Genomic DNA, 19,854 nt, shown 5'->3' with positions numbered 1-19,854 from the left:
GCATTCACACACTTAAAGTTAAATGGATTTTAACTATAATACACACCTAATATTAAATAAATTTTAGCTAAAATACATACATAACAAAGCACTCATAAAGTTAAATAGATTTTAGCTATAATACACATCTAATAGTTAAATGGATTTTAGCTAAAAAACACACCTAAAAAAGCACTCACATAAAAAAATAAAAATAGATTTCTATAAATTGGTTTTTAATCTTCATTAGGATTAAAAATAATCCTCGAGCCTTCTCCAAATGATATCTTTCATGGGTTGCTCAAATTGGACCTTAATTCTTCATGGGCTTTAATTCTTCATGGAGTTGAATTTTTCATGGGCTTGAATTCTTTTTGAGTCTCCAAGCCCACCTTTTTCATGTCTACAAAAAAAAAAAAAATTAATAGTATTATATATAATTTTATATATTATTATTATTTTTTTTAAATTATACTTTTGAACTTCATTTCATTCATTTTTCGATTTAAACTTGCATATAACCATAAAATATATATTAATATCTAATTTAAGCCATTTTTAAGATCAAAAGAAAGATGTAATTATAATATAATTTTTACAAAATTAACCACTAATCAAGAAGTTTTAGAAATAATTTGAACAAAATTAAAGGAGGTGCAGATAAGGGGGAATGGATGGATCTAATGGTGTGGCGAGCATTACAGGCCAAGTGGGATGAAGATGAATACAAGAGAGTAGAACAAAATAAAAAGAATCGTACATCCGAGATTGGTGGGTCAGTCCACACAGGTGGATCCATTCTTTTCACAGAGAGCCGAAAAAGGATGGTAATTAGTTTTTCTACTAATTAAATGTAAATTTTATAAATTTATATAATGGTTTATATTATTTTTTATTTATTTCATATATTTGTCATGCAGACAAGGGAATTAGACTGCGAGCCCAATGAATTTGAGATTTTTAGGAGAACCCACACTCGAAAAAATGATCAAGGACAAGAAGTGTGGGTTGATAATAGATCAAAGGCCGTCGCGGTAATTGTATTTTGTATAATTTAATAAACATTACAATTTAATGATTTTTTTATTAGTTGACAACGTCAATATTTTAATTTATATAGGAGGCGTTCGAGAGATTAAGTGCAGAGGCATCTTCAGCATTAGCTGGCGGTAGTGAGTCGTCCTCTCCACCTACAATTGACGAACGTCGGATTTTTTATCAAGCTGTCTCTGGTAGGAACAAGAAGGGTCGTGTCTACGATCTCGTCTCCCAAGGTAGGCAATCCTTCCTGGTTGGATCTAATAGTAGTTCTAGTGGTTTATATGATTTGTCGACGGAATTAGGACAAATGAGATTGAGGGTCACCTAGATGAACGAGGAGTTACATTATGCTCAAACCAAAGTCGTCGAGGTGGAAAATCAGCTGCAATCTATCGAGTCTTGGATGAATACGGAGTTGCATTTTGCTCGGACCAAGGTGACAGATGTGAGAAATGAGAATGTGCAGCTGCGTCAGTGGTAGCAACAGATAATGACGTGGCAAGAGCAAATGAATAGACAAATGATGGCGTTACAACAACCTGACCCGTCTTATCAACAACCTAGACCGTCGATTCAACCAGGATCGAGTAATCAATTTTTTTATGATGAAGAACAAAATGATGATGATTGTAATGATTATAATTGTAACTGAATATTTATGAATTAATTAGTTTGACTTACAAATTCAGTTTTGTTATTTTAATAATTAATATGAATTTTGATTTTTTTAAACAAAATATATTTTTAATTTATAATAATTAATTAAAATAAATTGTTAATTATCATTAATTTCATTTATGTATACATTTTATTTTAAATAAATATAAAAGATAACAAAATTTGAATAATAATTAAATATGAATTTTTTTATAAATATATTTTTATTTATTATAATTTTTTAAAATTTTATTTTTAATTTATGTTAAAATTTTTATTTTTATTTTATCTATTAAAATTATTATAGAAAATAATTTAAAATTTTTGTTTTTTTAACGTTTTAAAATTTTTTATTTATATAAATTATTAATAATTTTAAAATTTTTATTTACGTTTAATTTTTTATTTTTATTTTATAGCTGATCAGAGACGGGTTGTTTACCTGTCGCAATTAATTTTTTAAAAAAATAACTGATTAGTGACGGGAGTAGGACTCGTTGCTAACCAGCAATGGTTTGGGGCCTGTCGCTGATTAGCGACGGGCGTGGGGCTCGTCGCTGAATCCGTCGCAAAACACTTTTGTCGCTAAAATTTAGCGACGCCAACTTTAGCGACGGATTGGCCCCTGTTGCTAAATCCGTCGCTAAAAAATTTAACGACGTATTTTAATGTTTTAGCGACGGAAATTTTCATGGCTAAAACTCTGATTTTTTGTAGTAACTCTTGGGGTTCCACTAAATCAAAATCACTAAGATTTTCACATTGACTCACATTGGAAACTAAATATACACCTAGATTACAATGAGTTCTATGTAACTACTGCACCGATATTTTCTCCTTAATTTTATTTGAAAACTAGATTTATCTAGATTTTAATGGTTATAGGAAACATATATAATCCTCAATAATAATTTAAATGTTTACAAATAATTTGTTCATACTTTGACACAAACAAGCAATTAAGAATAAATTATACAAGATAATAATATTTAAATAAATAAATAAATTTATAATATCGAATGGAGAAGTTCGAATTTGTCGTAAAAGACTTGAAAAACTTTTTTTCTCTTACCTTGTGGCTCTTCGGTAGATGTGCAATAATGGTTTAAGAGTCTCGGATTGCTTGAATGCTTTGTTTGAGATCATTTAAGAACTTTTAGGTACTTCAAATATACAATGGAAATACTTGAATACTCAAAAAATAAGTTTGAGAGTATTTATAAGTATTTTGAGCACTTTCCCAATGGTAAAAAATCTAAACATCATAGGCAGAAAAGTTTAGTATAGCTTAGCACATGTATGATTAAAGAACTTTATAGATAAGCTGATAAGGGAATGCAAGGACTAAATAGCTTAGTTGTTAAAATATTTTTTAAGATATATATGCTATAAAAATATTATATAAATTAATCTAAAATATATTTTTAATAGAAAATAATATTTTTGATATTACATATGATATATAAAAAATATTTAATAAATTAATATTAGAAATATATTTAAAAAATAATTTTAATATAAAATAATATTTTTGATAATGCATATGCTATGAAAATATTTTATAAATTAATCTAAAAAATATTCAAAAATATTTTTAATAGAAAATAATATTTTTGACAATACATATGCTATGAAAAAAATATTTTATAAATTAATAAAAAATAATTTGATATTATAATTAATATATTTAAGAAAAATATTCTTTTTATTAATCACCAAAAATACTATAATTTGTATATTAAAAATTCTCTTTTTGTTAATAATCAAAACTTAATTAATATAAGCAAGTTGACTCTCTTAATTATTATACTAAAGACAATGATTAAAGTGCACTTTATTTTTTAATACATTTATTTTTAATATTTAAATAATTTAATTAATTAAATAAATGTTTCGACATGTTATGCATTCATCATAAACTAGTCAAATTATTTAAATATAAAAAATAAAATACTATAAATATAAATAAGATAAATTTAGTACACCTCAACCAATAATTAATATGTATTACCTTATAATAATGAATTTATTTTTGGTTTTGATGCGGTTACATTTAGTAATAATCATCATCATTAGTCGTACTTTTGGACAATTTGCTTATTTAAAAATTGGATATATATGCATCCAAATTAATGAGTTCCAAGCTGGTTAATTAATTAATAGCTGCTAGGCCAGCTATTATCCGATCATCATCTGTGGGATAATAAACAGCAATGGGGCTCCTGACAACAAGGTGACCAGAGCTTCTCCATATTAGCAACCCTGATAATACGGGCGGTTTCGAGCTGCTAATTACCATAGCTGACGGCTTCGCCTTCACCAGAACCTCGAAACTCCTCTTCTCCAAGGCCCGGGAGAAAGACAGGCTCATTGGCTTCACCGTAATCTCCACTCCTTTGGGAGCCCTAATGGTGGCATTGTACGTGGATCTAGGGGGCCCTACATTCGTAACTGTCCTTCTAAATATGGCAGTGGTTGGCTTTTGATGATCGCTTCTGATCAGACTCAACTGCATGGTGGGGTAGTTGAGAGCGTCGCTGCTCGCTCCAGGAAGCAGAGCTGAGCAGTTGATGGATTTCGAGCCCACTAAAGCTGCAATATCCGATCCCTTGTATTGCTCGTGGCATAGGAACTGAACGTAAGACATCACATCCATGTCATAGACTAGGCCAGGGCTCACTGCTTTGCTTGGATTCAGTTGGCCGACGCCATAGCCGAACTCAGCCTCCTTGTTCAGTCTTCGGCTCATTGGTTTTGCTTTAATTTAGAATTAAAATGCATTTTCATCAAATTAATAAGGCTTCGTACTTAGCCACGATATATATATATATGTGTGTGTGTGTGTGTGTGTATGTGTGTTTACCGGTGGTCATGATGGCAGATTTGATCATCGCCGGGGACCAAGTAGGGTGGAAAGACTTGACATAGGCAACTGCACCGGAGACGTGTGGACAAGACATGGAAGTGCCTGACATGAGAGTAAATTTTGAGAAGAGGGTGTCACCTTTCAGCCCAGTTAATGACTTCAATGGTGTGTATGATGCTAAAATGTCTACGCCTGGTGCAGCAATATCAGGCTGCCAAACAAAGATATTCCATTGACAAAATTATTAATTAGGTGATTCAAGAAAGCCGCTTGATCAATCTAATAATAATTCACTCACTCATCCAACTAACCCATAATTACTTTTAAAAATATTATTTTTCGTATATTTTTTCATATATATATATATTGGCATATACCTTGAGCACATTTCTTGACCCTGGATTTGGACCCCGAGATGAAAATGAAGCAACGACTGGAGCTGGGATTTTCACTTCGTGAGATTTGTATATCACTGCTGATGGCGATCTAATTAAACCAACAATATTACTTTCTATGTTATACAAGACTACTAGTTTTCTGTTACAAAATAGAGTGTGTATTATATATTAATTATACGAAGGATGTATTATATATCATAATACATGTATGTGCGCAGATGTATGCATACCATATATATACATACTATACGTAGGCAGGTGCATACATACATATGCATACACACATATGTATATTTATACAGAATATACATGCATGTATACATAAAGGCATATATGATATGTATATGAATGTATGCATATGTATATTTGTATCTACATATATATATTACATATTAATGTGTATATTTATGTTTATATATGTATATGTATGTATATATATGAATATATATAGTGATATTCAATTTAAATATTTTTAATACATGTGTGCATATATATATATACATGCAATTATGTAATACATATGCGCATTATATATATGTGTACTTATGTTTATACATGCAAATATGTTTGTGTATTATATTTGTATATTTATTTTTGTACTCATGTATAAATAAATACACACACATATATCTGTGTGTGTCTGTGTGCGCGCATGCATATATATGTGTTTATATATAAAAATACAAAAAAAAAAAAGTTTAAAGATGGATCTGATGGATGCCTAATGGAAACTGCCTATAACTTAGTGAGAAGATTATGTACCTTGTGGAGTTGATGTATTTAGCAACAGTAGTATCGGCAATGGAGGAGTTTAAAATGGTGGCTGGAGCCATGAATATTTGGGCAACATCGAGATATTCATCACTCTTAATGATGGATCCAACCCCTCCCATACCTTTTACCACAGAATCAACTCCCCATTCTTGTGCTCTTAGCTCACAGAAGATGAGTTTCCCCATCACCTTCCGCCCATCCATTGCTTGTTCATGGCAGTACCTTCATACACACACACACACACAAAGTTAAAGTTCACATTTTTGTCAAATGCATCTTCCTAATCCTATGTGTATAATAATAGTGATTTCCTGATGATAAAAATATATACAATGCAACTATAATATCACGTTATCATGCTTATGCTTTTGGTACCTTGCATCGTCAATACTGGTGGCAGTTTTGGCCACACCGCTTCCACTAACGAGGGGATACAATTTTTGCCTCGAGTCAAATACGTTCACCCCAAGTCCCTGCACAATTATTTAAAATTTTCTATTTGTTTTAACTTAAAAAGTGTACGATGTGAGCATCCACAAGGATAGGCAAAGAACTTACTGAGACGGTTTTGCCATTTCCCAACAGAACGTCGCTCCTAAACTGGCGATCAATGCCGCTGGCTGCCACAGTGAAGATCCACGGCGCATGGTTGGTGACAGAACCGGGGGTTCCATCATTTCCGGCAGAAGCAACGGTAACGATCCCATTCTTCATAGCATGAAATGCTCCCACGGATATGGAATCCTTCACATAACCACCCGTCAAACCACCGATGGAGAGGGAGATGAGGTCGACGCCGTCGTGGATGGCGGCGTCGAAGCCGGCGAGAAGGTCCATGTCGGCGCAGCCAGAACCGTACCAACACACCTTGTACATAGCCACCCTGGCCGACGGCACGGCGCCCCGAGCAGTGCCTCTGGCAAGGCCGAAGAGACTGGCATCTTCGACTAGGCTTCCGGCCACGGTTGATGAAGTGTGGGTTCCATGACCGACCATATCTAGTGGTGACAATATGTCCCTTGGGTCTGACTCGCCGTCCAGCTTGAAGTATCTTGCTCCTATGAGCTTGCTGTGTAAACATGCAAAATAGTGAGTAATTCTACTTACCTTCTACTTATACACTACGTAGATTCGTGCCTCAAGCGTGTGTGGTATACGTACTCCCGGCCTTTCGGTTCATTTATTAAAGAGAAAAACAGAAACATGAAAATGACTGCGTCATTCACATAATGTATATATAAACACACTTGTTGCAGCCTGAAAAATTAGCAAAGTGGCCACAAGTCCCTTTCCATTTAGCAGGTGGAGGTCCAAACCCTTTGTCGGCAAAGCTTTCTGACTCTGGAGTAATCCCTGGAAACATTCCGAAACTTATATGGATATCATACCATACACACACACACACATATATATTGAGATCAAATAAATTAAAGTCATAATTAAGTACAAAATCAAATAAATTAACAAAACTATTGAATGTTAGTTAATTAACCTGTGTCAAAAACACCCACAATTATGCTGCTCTCCACTTTCAGGTTTCTTCTTGCTGTCTGAGGCAACCCAACAAAATCCCAGGATTTTGTAGTATGCAGCTTATGATACCGATTTCGGAAAACAGAAAGAACTTCTTGCATTCCTAAGCATTAATTAATTTACAGGAAAACGTAATTAATTAGACCCTTCAATTTATATATATATATATATATATATTTATAGACTGCAAATAACTTTATCCATACGTACTGGATAACTCGTTGGCTTCTTCTTCATATAACTTAGCAGCAAACGCGTTGAAGCTTTTACTGTAGCTATAGACAAGGGACTCCTTACCTTCGATATGACTGTTTGAACATGAAAACATATTCTCAGATTAAAATAATTCTGTCATCCAGTGAAAATAAATAGTTATCTTAATTAGCACACTTCAAACAGTCCATATATACCAAAACCTGTGGAAATTTGGAAATAGATTTGTTTTCGTCTTGTTGCTTTCTGATACTTTAATTTTCCGAACCCAGTTTACAGAATATGTCATTTGAGTTTACTATTTGGTCTTGAATGAGAAACTAGTTTTAATTAATCAATTACATGTAGACGACATGTACGTGTTTAATTTTATTTATATATATACAGTGTGCGTGTGTGTGTACTTATACCAACCTGCCTTTGAGAGTTGAGAGGACATCAATATGAGACTGAAGCACAGATTGTTCATCAACTGGTTGATCTCTCAAGAAAGCAATATAGAAGTCCTGCAGGTCATCACATGATGAACAGATATTGCATATAATACACAATTATCATAATACAGAAAGCAATGAAGGAATGAGTCATGAAAGCAACTACTTAATTAACTAACCTTCTTCTGTTTCTCTTCTCCATTTACAGACAGAACACCCATGAAGATCACAAGGAGAATATAGGAAAACGCTAGAAGAGAGTACTGAACTGCTCGCTCTCTCGACATGCTTGTAGCACTAGTATTGAATGGATTTATTTGCTTGCGGATCAATATATATAGCTAGCTAGCAAGCAAAGAAACCGATCGAATGATAATACGAAACATACAGGGTTAGAAGAATTGCAACAACTCTTATCTTCAGCACAAAAACAGGCTTAACTTGTAGCTTTAATTGTTAAGCCTTCGGTTGGCAAAACTTAGACGAAAGGTAAGACCAAGCTTTTGGTTCTTTTGCACTCTTGATTTGTTGACGATGGATATGGATAGATATGTGGCTAAGGATAATTTTGGTTCTTTTGGAGAAAGGTTTCTGCAACACTTGCAGTGCTCTTTAAGTATTATATATATGCATACACACAAATGTGTGGTAATTTTTGCATTTAACATTATTGATATTAGCAAAACTATATATTTGCGAGCTGAATCTAGCTAGAATTTACCAGCAAACAATTAAAGAAAAAAAAAAAGGAAAACAGGAACTTTAGTTAATAAAAACTGATAAAATTTAGGTGTTAATGGCAAGGGTTTTTCTTTATAAATTTCAAAAATTTTACATTGAACCACCAAATATGATTAATCTACTCATGATTTCATTTTGTACGTGTATAAAAAGAGTAAAAATTATTTTTTCTCACTTGTACACGAGCTCCCATTAGACACCATATGAACAAAAAGGCCAATTAAGCAACCAATACAGTTATTTACATGATTGTAAGTAGTTCTATATATCTATCACGCATTAGTTGAGGGAAATATATTGATAAAATTTCATAATTTTAGCAACGCCTACAACAATTGAGAAGCCACCCCCGACGCACCAGTTGAGAGACAAAGACGCATTTCTCCTAAATCTTAGGAATACGGGCAAACAACAATCATGAACACAAGGCAATAGAGGCTAAGATATATATTCGGACAAGCCTACTCTCCTCTCTCTGCCTCCCTACTCTCTTGTTATGAAATTCGCTTAAACTTTCTATCACTTTAATTGCTAACTTAGACATTGAAAATTCTTTCTAATTAAGGAAACCACCCCAGACAATCTTAATCGATTATTTTGCAGGGGATCGCATGGATCCTACAAGCAAACTTGACACATCAAAGCTTACTCATGCATGGGAAGTTAATCTATCGTTCCATGCATAAAAATCCACTAGCGACACAAAATTGGTGTCATCAAAGGTGTGCTTATATATATATTTACACACACACACACATAAGTGATCCTTGTGTTTGCTTTGCTTGGCTTGTCTTTAATTTTGGTTTTGAGCTATGTCGTCTTGGTTCTTTTTTGTTTCGTTGCATTCAATGTATTTATTATTTTGTTGTTGTTATGGTGGCATTATCTAGCCAAAAAAAATAAAAAATTCATGAGTAGCATTGGAACGAGTATGAGTAGAGCAGCATGATGAAGCATCAATATTGTTTTCTGTAACGGGCTTTTTTGTTTGAGTGAAAGCATAATTCTTCGACTATAGTCTATAGTTTATGAATGAGGTCAAAGAAGTGGCTTAGAAACAAAGAGGAAACTATATATGTGTGTCTGTGTGTGTGTAACAGTGGGACATCCCTGGCTTGACTTCTAATTCACTCTTGTTTCTTTTAATTAATGATCAATTGGCAGCTAGCCAAGCCATGGCACCCAGAATCCAAATGCTTCCAAAACTATGGTGTCGCGTCAAATTCCCGTCCTAATTTCCTTGAATCAGCAAGTAACCTCACTACAGAAAATTAATTAATTAAAGAAGATTTTCAATAATTCATTTTCAAAAACTATATAATATATCGATATTGCTTGCAATGTACATACCAAATTGCCTTGAGCTAGCTACCAACTTTAACCAGCAAGGTTTACTATATATATATGTGTGTGTGTGTGTATTGATGATTAATTATTTGGAAATGTTGACCAAATATTCACTAAAATTAAGATTGATTCCTCCTGCTCTATAAGTAGCTATGACAGAGCTAATTACTTTATAAGTTTGATTCTCCTTTATTTGGGTTTGTTGTTGTTAAGATATAATAGTAAATTTATTTATAGTAGAGAGTGACTCAAGTATAGTCTATGAGTGACTTCTATAGAAACAAACTGGTTAGGAGCACGGGTGAGTCTCTTGTGTGAACTTTTTGATACTTAGATTATTCTTGTATCTAAAATGCATAATACATAAAAAATAAATAGAATTCTAGTATATTAAATAAAACTGTGAGCGAACCTTTATTAGAGGAGGAGTTTCCTATTTATAGAAGGAAGGAGACAGACAGATGACAAGAAAACTATAATCCTCGATAGATATTTTGGACTCGATCTCTTCCAAATTTGTAGATAATTATATTGGAAGTAGAACTGACTATGTTTTTCATAATTTCGTGTGACTAGTGTTTAGATATTAGGTTTCTTGAGATTTGTATTCTTTTAGAAAGGTCTTTTATGTGATTGAAATATGAGCTTTCAGATTTTGATGGCTCGTGAGAGTCTTCTGAAAATAAATTGCCAAGTAACTTATGAATTTCCATGAGGGTCTCTCGAAAGCATTTAGAGAGGCTCTTGGGTGAGGTTATTTGGTCTCAGTCATCCAATAATTTCACGCACCTATAATTTATTTTCGCAAATTTCTTTAAAACTTTAATTTTGAATCTATTTCTTTGAATTTGGATCCACTTTCAAGATTATTCTCCCATGCTTATCTTGTTGACTATTATAATATTTTTAAAATATTCTTGTATTTGGCTCATATTTTTAGGTATGGACAAATTAATCTTTTAGCCCCTCCGTGATTTAGTTGGTGGGATGATACCATCATTATTCTTTCCAAGATTTTGATTGGAATTTTTTAAAAACATTTCTATATTTGTATATTCTTTTGTAATATTTTCATGGTTGCTTATTACCTGTTTCAATTAATTAATCACAAAACTTATCTATACCCATTAACGTATGCAGCCAATACAATTATACTATAATAGAATAAAATACAATATATTTCGATATTTATCACTAAAATATTATTTTTCATACCAAAGCCATGTTGGTCCTAATATAGTATCTAAACATTTGTTAACCGACCAATGGCATTATTGATATTTTCTTTTGCATCCCAACTTGCAAAAATGATTTTTTTTTTTTTAATTTTCACCTAATTGTATACTTTTATTTCATTTTTTAACTCAATATATACCCTTTTTGTTTGTTTGTTTGTTTACTCTGTGTTACTTCTCCCTTTGATTGCTTTGTAATTCACTAATTGTTGGGTTTGAGAAGCTATCAACTGATTTGATTCAGTAGTAGTTGGCACATTATAACATTATTATACTTGATGATGAAAGTAATCTTATCACAAGAACCATATCAAATTGGATGCAGTCCTCCCAACATCATTGCATTGCATCCCATATGTGCATAACCTACACAACCCGTTGCCATTGCCAGTGAAAACAGAGGTTGTTCAAGAACAAAGATGATCTTGTTGAAAAATGGGTACAAATTTAGCATTGTCCTAATGGGTTCAAAAAATTAAGTGAGACCCATTAAATATTTTAATCGGCTCTGAGTGAATTCTTATTTTCTGTTTTGAGAAGATCGATTTCGTATATTTATATGCCCAAAATGATAAATGTGTGAATGAAAAATTGATACTTAAAATATACCCATTAAGTTGACAAAATAAAAAGAAATACTTTTTGTAATACCCCGAGAGCCTAGAGAAATTAGTATATATCGAGGATAGTGTAAGAAAGGAAATAACACCAGCTGGATACCTTTTGGGCTGAATGTTGGTAAAGAACTCCCAAGTTAAGCGTGCTTGACCTGGGGCAATCCAATGATGGGTGACCCCCCTGGGAAGTTCATGTAGGCCCATCAGGGTAAGTTGTTCCGGTCCTTCCTATCGCTCGATGCGGGATGTTATAGGTGGTATCAGAGCCGACCCTTGGCGAAGGCGGTCCGATGAGGGCGGGGAGTGGCGCCGGGGCTTGAGGGCTTGTACAAGGAGCGACTTCTGGCAGGCTTCTAGGATGGCAGCCCCCAAGGGGAGAAGGTCTGGGACCAGTTGTAAGGTCGCATGACAAGGACGTCATGTGCTTAAGGGGGGGAGAATGTAATACCCCGAGAGTCCAGAAAAGTTAGTATATATCGAGGATAGTGTAAGAAAGGAAATAACACCAGCTGGATACCTTTTGGGCTGAATGTTGGCAAAGAACTCTCAAATTAAGGGTGCTTAACCTGGGGCAATCCAATGATGGGTGACCCCCCTGGGAAGTTCATGTAGGCCCATCAGGGTAAGTTGTTCCGGTCCTTTCTATCGCTCGATGCGGGATATTACACTTTTATTCTACATGAAAAAATAAATAAATAACCTTTTGATGATTATATAGACTTACATATTTTATAATAATAAGTAAACTTGTTAGATAAAAGATTATCTCTTGTGTGCACTTGTGTAGGGGGTGCAAATCCCAAACTTGTGTGCAAATGCGCGGCCTATTTACCCAAAATAAGTACCCTGGACCAAGCTATGTTTGGCAATTTTTTTTTTTTATTTTTGTTACCCATAATTCACAAAACCTATAATTGTTACAGTAAAATAATTTTAAAACAATAATAACTAATTTAATCTAGCTAGTAACAGACGAGGCCAATGAATACCATTAAGCATCATTAACTGACAACTTTCTCCTATAAATAGAGTATTTCTCTTTTCTTAAAAAACATAGAGTTTTTCCCGCATTAAAATTGTATCATTTCAAAGTATTATGACATACAAAGATATCATGATAGTTTTTTACCATTGTTCAAATTTACTATAATGTTTTGAAATACTCGTGCTAATTTCAAAATTTGTATATCGTTATGTCCTGAGAAACATACGCCTAAACAACCTTTAGCATTTTCAGCAATGAGATGAATCTATTTTAAAGAACACTATGTGTCACACAAGTTTTAATTTTCTATCTTTACATTACTTTTGTTCAATTATATATATTGTTGTACTGTTAATTTTATTTATATAATAATATATTTTATAAAATAAATGTTTTACTTCAAGGACTTCACTTTAAATTTAATTCATCATAATATAATTTAGGTTTGAATGATGCTAGACATGGCCACCAGATTTCTCATAATATAATATAGGTAGCATTGTTAAAATGAACAAGATAAGAAAGTATGAAGATAAGTCCGGAATGATTTTCGTACCAAGATATTGAATGATCAAGATAAAGTTGGGAAACATTCAAAGATTGTTATCAAACTGTTTGTTAAATTATTTGGAATGCATTAGAGCACACATAAGTCATTTTTTTCTTATATGCAGTGTAACATCCCGGTAATTTGGAAATAATTAATAGCTATTAATTTAATCGGGAATAGAAAATATTTAGTAATTTAAATAGGAGTGATTAGTCATTATTAATTATTATAATTAAGGTGATTATTAAATATTTGTAGGTTTAAAGAAAATATTAATTTAATTTATATTTACGGTGATTATTGTACGTAGGTTGAGCATTGAATAATTGTGTGTGAATTCTTGGAAGTGTGGGGGCATAAATGTAATTTTCAGGAACTGTCTTAGAGTTACTTGAAAATGCGTGTATAAGAATTGAAGGATCGGTTAGCACGGGCGGCATGCGCGCGTGAGGAGGCAGGCTTGGATGCGGGATTGAGGCTTGTGGGCTGCGTGCGCGCTGGGAGGAATTAAGAAGAATTTTTGCAAGACAATGGCGCCCAAAACGTTTTGAGGTTGAGGCGGTGTTGTGCCTGTGCTGCCACGTGGCAGTTTCTGAAGCTCCCTTCTTTTGACATTTTAAAGCTGAAATCAGTGTGTAAATGGGCATGGTTTAAGCAACAACGAAAGCAGGAAAATCGGGGAAAAAGAAAGCACTGTGCAAGCGCTGTTTGAGGAAAATTCAAGGTTAAATTTGGGTTTAATCCAAGTTTAAATAGTCAGGTAAGTGCATATGTGTGTCCGTGGGTGCCGATATATATATATATATATAATTATACGGGTGTGTGCTTTGAGCAGTCCAAGTGGGTTACTGTGTGTATATATATGTAACGGAGATATATATATATATGAAGTGGCAGTGGGTTTCGGTGGCCATATCTGTATGCATATCTGATTTTTAAAGCCTTCCTACATGTGATCGTGAGGGGTACTGAGGTGCTTAAAGGTTGGGAATGGAAGTTCTGATAGGTTCAAGTGGCTGCCATGGCGTGTAGTGATATATATATATATATATATTTTTTTTTTGAGTTAAGTGAGTTCACTGTGCGCGCGCGTGTGTGTTCTCTGGGGAAGCTTAAGATAATTAATAGGTGTGTTCATTAGGTGGGTTCATGAGGGGAGAAATTGAAGTGATATATTTATATATATATATAATGTCGACGGATGAAATTGGAGGCAACAACACGTCCTTGTGCACTTGGAGCTTGAAGTGCTAATGTCGACGGATGAAATTGGAGGCAGCAGCATGTCCTTGTGCACTTGGAGCTTGAAGTGCTTATACATATATATATATATATATTTATGTAAATGTTGCTTTAAAGATTATAAGTATAATTTGAGTTATATAAATAAATAATAATAGTAATAGATATGATTTAATTTAAAATAAATATGAGATTTATTAGGATTTTATTTACAGTGTACCTACGTGGCATTTTAGATGGTTAGATTTAATTAATGTAAGTCACGAATTTTATTAATCGCTATTAAATATTTTATTTCGCAGCGGGAGTACAAGAAAAGTAAGAAACAACCGTATAAAGGCAAGCTCCTCACCTTTTCCTTGTGATCTTTAATTCCCGTAAAAGACCTCGTGATTTCTTGTATTTTATCATCTCCCTTACTTTATTTCAGCACCTAGCCTTATTTGTTGAATTATTATTCATTTATTTTAATTTAAATTAAATCCAAAACTTCTAAAATTTTAGTTGTTGTGAGCCTACGGGGGTTTGTACCACTCCCAAGCCTATGGGAATGATGTCGTACTCACCTGGGACTAGGTTTTTAGCTGTTCGGGTATTATTATGGCTTTTGAGTTGTTTATAGGCTAGAGCGGTTGGATAGTGGGGGCAAAGATCGACTGTTCGGTGACGGAATGACTGTCGTATGGTCTATCTTAGGCCGTCGGCTGGTCTCTCCTATCCATTGACTGTTGACCAGTGCCAAGCACTGTTGACTGGCTCTACCGTCACGTGATTATAGCATGATCTGGTATCATTTTATCCTTATTGCATAGTTTGGTATGCACATGGGTACGGGCTGCATGTTGAGATTATCATGATTTGGTTATGCTTGGTCACGGACATCCCAGTTTGGTTATGATGCATCCAGCACGGGCATATGCATCGTGTGTGATTTACTATATGGGCGGAGCATGGCCTGATGCCTGGATGTATGGTCGCCATGTATCACGTTGATGCTCACTACGCCATTGCATTGTTATGTGCATTGCATGGTTACTGGTAGTATTTAGTACTCGGACGGGAGTACCGTTCCGATGGGGCCTATGGCTCGGGTGTCGGGAGTACCGACATGGACGGGTGATGGGAGTACCGACCCGGGACAGCGCGCACAAGTTTGTTGGAGATACATGTTGCCTCTTAGAGCAGCGGCAGGTTGGTATGGGATTTGGGTGCCAGGTGTCTTATGTGGACCCCAAGGACCGGTATGTGCTTTTATTATGCTATACTATTGTGTTGTAGCGTCTCATGGCTTGTGTGTACCTGAGGGTTTATTCTGGGGAGAGATTTCTGGTTTTGTGTAGCCTCCAGCCTTTCTTTTCTTACACTTGCTGAGTCTCTCGACTCACCTTGCTTTCCATCATTCCAGGTAGTGGCAGTGTGGGCCATGGCAATGGAGTCAGCTTTTAGCAGCAGAGTCAGTATGGTGTACAGGCAGTCCCGTCAATCCCTGTCCACTTTGATGATTGAGTAGGATTTACTCTATTATTCTTACTGTGCCAGGTTATTTCTCGAGTCTCGTGTATGTTGTCACAGGAGTCTGTATCCATTTATTTATCTTGTGACCGCTGTGCTAACGGGGTACCCGTAGTGCATGCATGTATATATGGTTTCGCTTCCGTTGTTTTAAATCTTGTGTATGCATGCCATGGTGGTTTTTTGGTCTCATATTTCATTGTTTTTCTTCTTCCGTAGGCGCTCCCGTTCGGGTAGTCCGGGTGGTTGGGATATCCGGGCATGGGTGCTTACATGCAGGGATCAAAATTGTAATACCCGAGAATAAATTGAGGATAAAAATGATATTTGATAAGAGGCATAAATGGAATTTTGAAAAAATAAGACTATAGGGTACACTAACACAGCTTTGGACGACCGAATTAGTCAGAGGGAGTACCCCAGACCCTAGATAGCCAAGGAAAATGGTATAGTATCGACGAGTGATTTAAATTATGATTTTTAGTGATAAAAGAAATGAGATCAGGAACAATTTTCGGTACAGCAAAAATATAACTGTCAATTAGGTCATATTACCGAATTGTTATAGATGATGTCCAAAAAATCAACGGAGTCTTTTTAGGACTAATATTTGATGTATAGAACAACCCTTAAGTGGTTTCAAGTTGAATTGAGTGGATTTGAGGTCAAATCGATCAATCGGGCCTAAGTGTAATTTTCTAAAAATTACCCGAGGGAGGTCAAAACTATAATTTTTTAGAAGTTTCAAGAGAGAAATGAGAAGTAATAATCTTGAGGGTCTTAGTGATGGTGCTAGAAAGATCAGGGGCTTGAGGATAAGGGCCAAAATGTAAAAGGAAATTTCAAGAAGGCTAAACTGCAATTTCCAGAAAAGCTCCAAGCGCATGGCAGATCTTGCCGAGATTTTGGCCTGAAAATCCAGCGATTTGGCAGCCTATTTTCGTTAAGGCATGGGCAAGGACGGTCTAGGAGGCGTGTGGGAAGAGTTTTGGCCGGAAATCGGTCACATGGAGGTCGGATTTGGCCTATAAATATCAATGGTTTTTGGCCAAATTTGGAGCATCAAATTGCTCGGTTTTGAGGGCAAATCGAGGGAAGCCAATAAGGGGCTTTTGATCCTTGAGGGAAGATGATCATTTCTGGAGATTTTGGGAAATTTTGGAGCGGTATAGGGGTGTTTTTGCATTCGGCCGTATATATGTATATATATATATATATTGAGTGAAGGTGAAATCGGCTTGTAGAGTGAACGATCGAATGATCTAATAAGGGGCTTTTGGTCGTGAGGTTATGGGTAACTAATTTGGAAAGCTCGTGTCAATCGGAGTTCGAATTGAAGGTCAATTTGGCTCGCCAGAAGACGTAAAAGTTCGCAGAAGCCGGACTGTAAATCGTCAAATCGAGGTATTCCCGATGAGTTTTTCGGCCATGTGAGGGTGCCATTGTGATCTAATTGAGGAGGGCTTCAAGGTGGTGTCGTCGGATCATCCATCGGAGCAGGTCGCCGGAGAAGATGACCGTAGGTATTTTCTGTATTTTTTAAATACTAAAAATATAGGAAATTTGAGAAAAAATAGAAATAAAGGAAATAAAATTCTGAAAAAATATCCAGAAATTCAAGGAAAATGAATATTTTATTTTTATAAATTTTTTTCCTGGAAATTTCTTGAGGACATAATTATTTTGGATTTTTAAAGGGAAAGGTAAATGGAAAATAAATATGAGGGATTTTTATAAAATTCTGAAAAAATTCCAGAAGGATAAGGAATTTATTTGATGAGTTTTGGTGATTTTTATTGAAGTATATTCGAAGGAAATCAATGAGAAATAAATTTTCTCAAGGAAAAGTAATTATGGAAATTTGAGAAAATAGGAAAAAAATCTGAAAAATTTCCAGAAAATTCCATAGGCTTATAAATATTGTTTTATGAATTTTTGTAGAGAAAAATTTAGAAAAAATGTTTGAAGAGGTATTTACTTGAAATTATCGAAAGAAAAATAGGAAGAAATTAGAAAAAAATAATGAGAAAATTGGGAAAATAGATATTGATTTCCCTTTGAATGCATATGATGTCTAGGGTATTGTTGAGGCTCGAATTTGAACTATAGAGCGCTTGGCATGAGAATTGAGGTCGATCGGGCACGCATTTCGAGGAATTTTGAATTTAGTCAAAGGTGAGTGGTTCTACCCGAAAAGACTTATAGTAGCATGTGAATGGTTTGCTGTGAGTGTTCATCCCTATGGCTTGGTTTATTGTGATGGTTTGTCCAAACGGTTATTTTCATATGTATTGAATTTCGTACGATAAATTGCATACATCGAAATGTTGATTTTAAGTTATGCGTGTTATGATTTTTCGGCATTGGCATGACGTGTTGTCCATGTGGGACGTGGGTTGTTAACCTGTGACGTAGCTCTCGAGTGTCAGCACTTGGAATGCGTGCCAAGGGTTAATGCTATGTGACCGACTTGGGACGGGGCTGAGACGAACTTCACTCTACGGTACTCAAGTGGCGGGGCTGAAAGTGGACACCACCCCGATTGTTGGCTCAAGTGGCGGGGCTGAAAGTGGACACCAACCCGATTGTTGGCTCAAGTGGCGGGGCTGACAGTGGACACCACCCCAAGTTCCTTTAAGCAATAGCATTAAGGCCGAGGTATAGTGAATTTTGGGGATAGTGCTGATGTGACACTCTTGGAGCTAGGGTTGTGTTAGGTTTTAGAATGCTTTTGAGTAGGAGCGTAAAGCCTAACAATGACAATGGGGTGATTCCCAGGTTCATATGTTGAGGTTGTCCCTCTTAAGCAGGATTGGTTTGCCAATGGGTCGATGTGGTCGTGTCGCCTTTAAAGAGATTGCATTTTCTCCAGTTATGGCTAAATGTTATGTGGGATTCTCTTAGACTGGGACGTGTCGAGATTTATTGGTTTTATATATGATTTTGCATATCTGCATGAAAATGTTTTTGAACTCTCACTTAGATGATTCAGCATCTAATTTGGACTATGTCCCTGGAATATTTAAACGTTTCAGGTAAAAGCAGTGGAGCTAAGGGAAAGAATGTCATCGAGATGTAGTTGCTATGTTTAGTTTTCGTAGGTTTTGTATATGATTACGATGTTCAGAGGTTATGTAATATTTTGATATTTTAATGTGAAACATCGATTTTGTTATTATAAATGAATTGTCGGTTATATATCATTGAGGTTTTGATCTTATTTTCGCTGATGTGATTGATAATGCCTGTCTTAGTTTATTAATTATTAAATTTTGATATGCTATGAATGTACAATTGGGATTGTCGAAAAACGATTATGATAAGAGTATGTATATCGAGAGACTTATGTTGTATATAATATTGAAAAAAAAAATTCCCGAAATCTCGAGTTAACGCTCGCTTGGGAAAAGTGAGGCGTTACAAAAATATACTTATATTGAGGGGACGAGAGATTTAAATACCTTGAGACATCAAGATATGAGATCATTAATGATCTAAAAAAAAAAAGATACTTAATAATTTTTTAAAAAATAATCAAATAAGTTTAACAAATATGTTGAAATAATAGAAATATGAAATACATCTCATATTTTAATTTTTTTCATTTGATATCTTGATTAATAAATGTTGCGTACTAAGAAAGGTTATAAAGATAATGAGTTATTATTTTTTTATTTAATAAAAAAGCAATACATAATATCATTAATCGTCACTCTTCACGTAGTTTTTC

The 19,854-nt window shown here is 34.6% G+C and overlaps 1 protein-coding gene across 1 annotated transcript; it reads right to left on the bottom strand.

Moving 5' to 3' along the window:
* Positions 1-3,663: 3,663 nt before the first annotated feature.
* Positions 3,664-8,210, bottom strand: LOC127802337 (subtilisin-like protease SBT4.14). Its single transcript, XM_052338084.1, has 11 exons — positions 8,075-8,210; positions 7,876-7,967; positions 7,459-7,556; positions 7,208-7,351; positions 6,963-7,068; positions 6,274-6,784; positions 6,091-6,188; positions 5,704-5,937; positions 4,921-5,029; positions 4,541-4,754; positions 3,664-4,434 (listed from the first exon to the last, which is right to left on the bottom strand). The coding sequence occupies exons 1-11, from the start codon at positions 8,180-8,182 to the stop codon at positions 3,830-3,832; spliced, it is 2,319 nt and encodes a 772-aa protein (XP_052194044.1). The 5' UTR covers positions 8,183-8,210; the 3' UTR covers positions 3,664-3,829.
* Between the last annotated feature and the right edge of the window lie 11,644 nt (positions 8,211-19,854).

The sequence above is a fragment of the Diospyros lotus genome, chromosome 5 (genome assembly GCF_014633365.1).
Source record: "Diospyros lotus cultivar Yz01 chromosome 5, ASM1463336v1, whole genome shotgun sequence".
Classification (NCBI taxonomy): domain Eukaryota; kingdom Viridiplantae; phylum Streptophyta; class Magnoliopsida; order Ericales; family Ebenaceae; genus Diospyros; species Diospyros lotus.
Note: the sequence above shows the minus strand (reverse complement) of the source record. Positions and strands in the feature narration are given on the sequence as shown.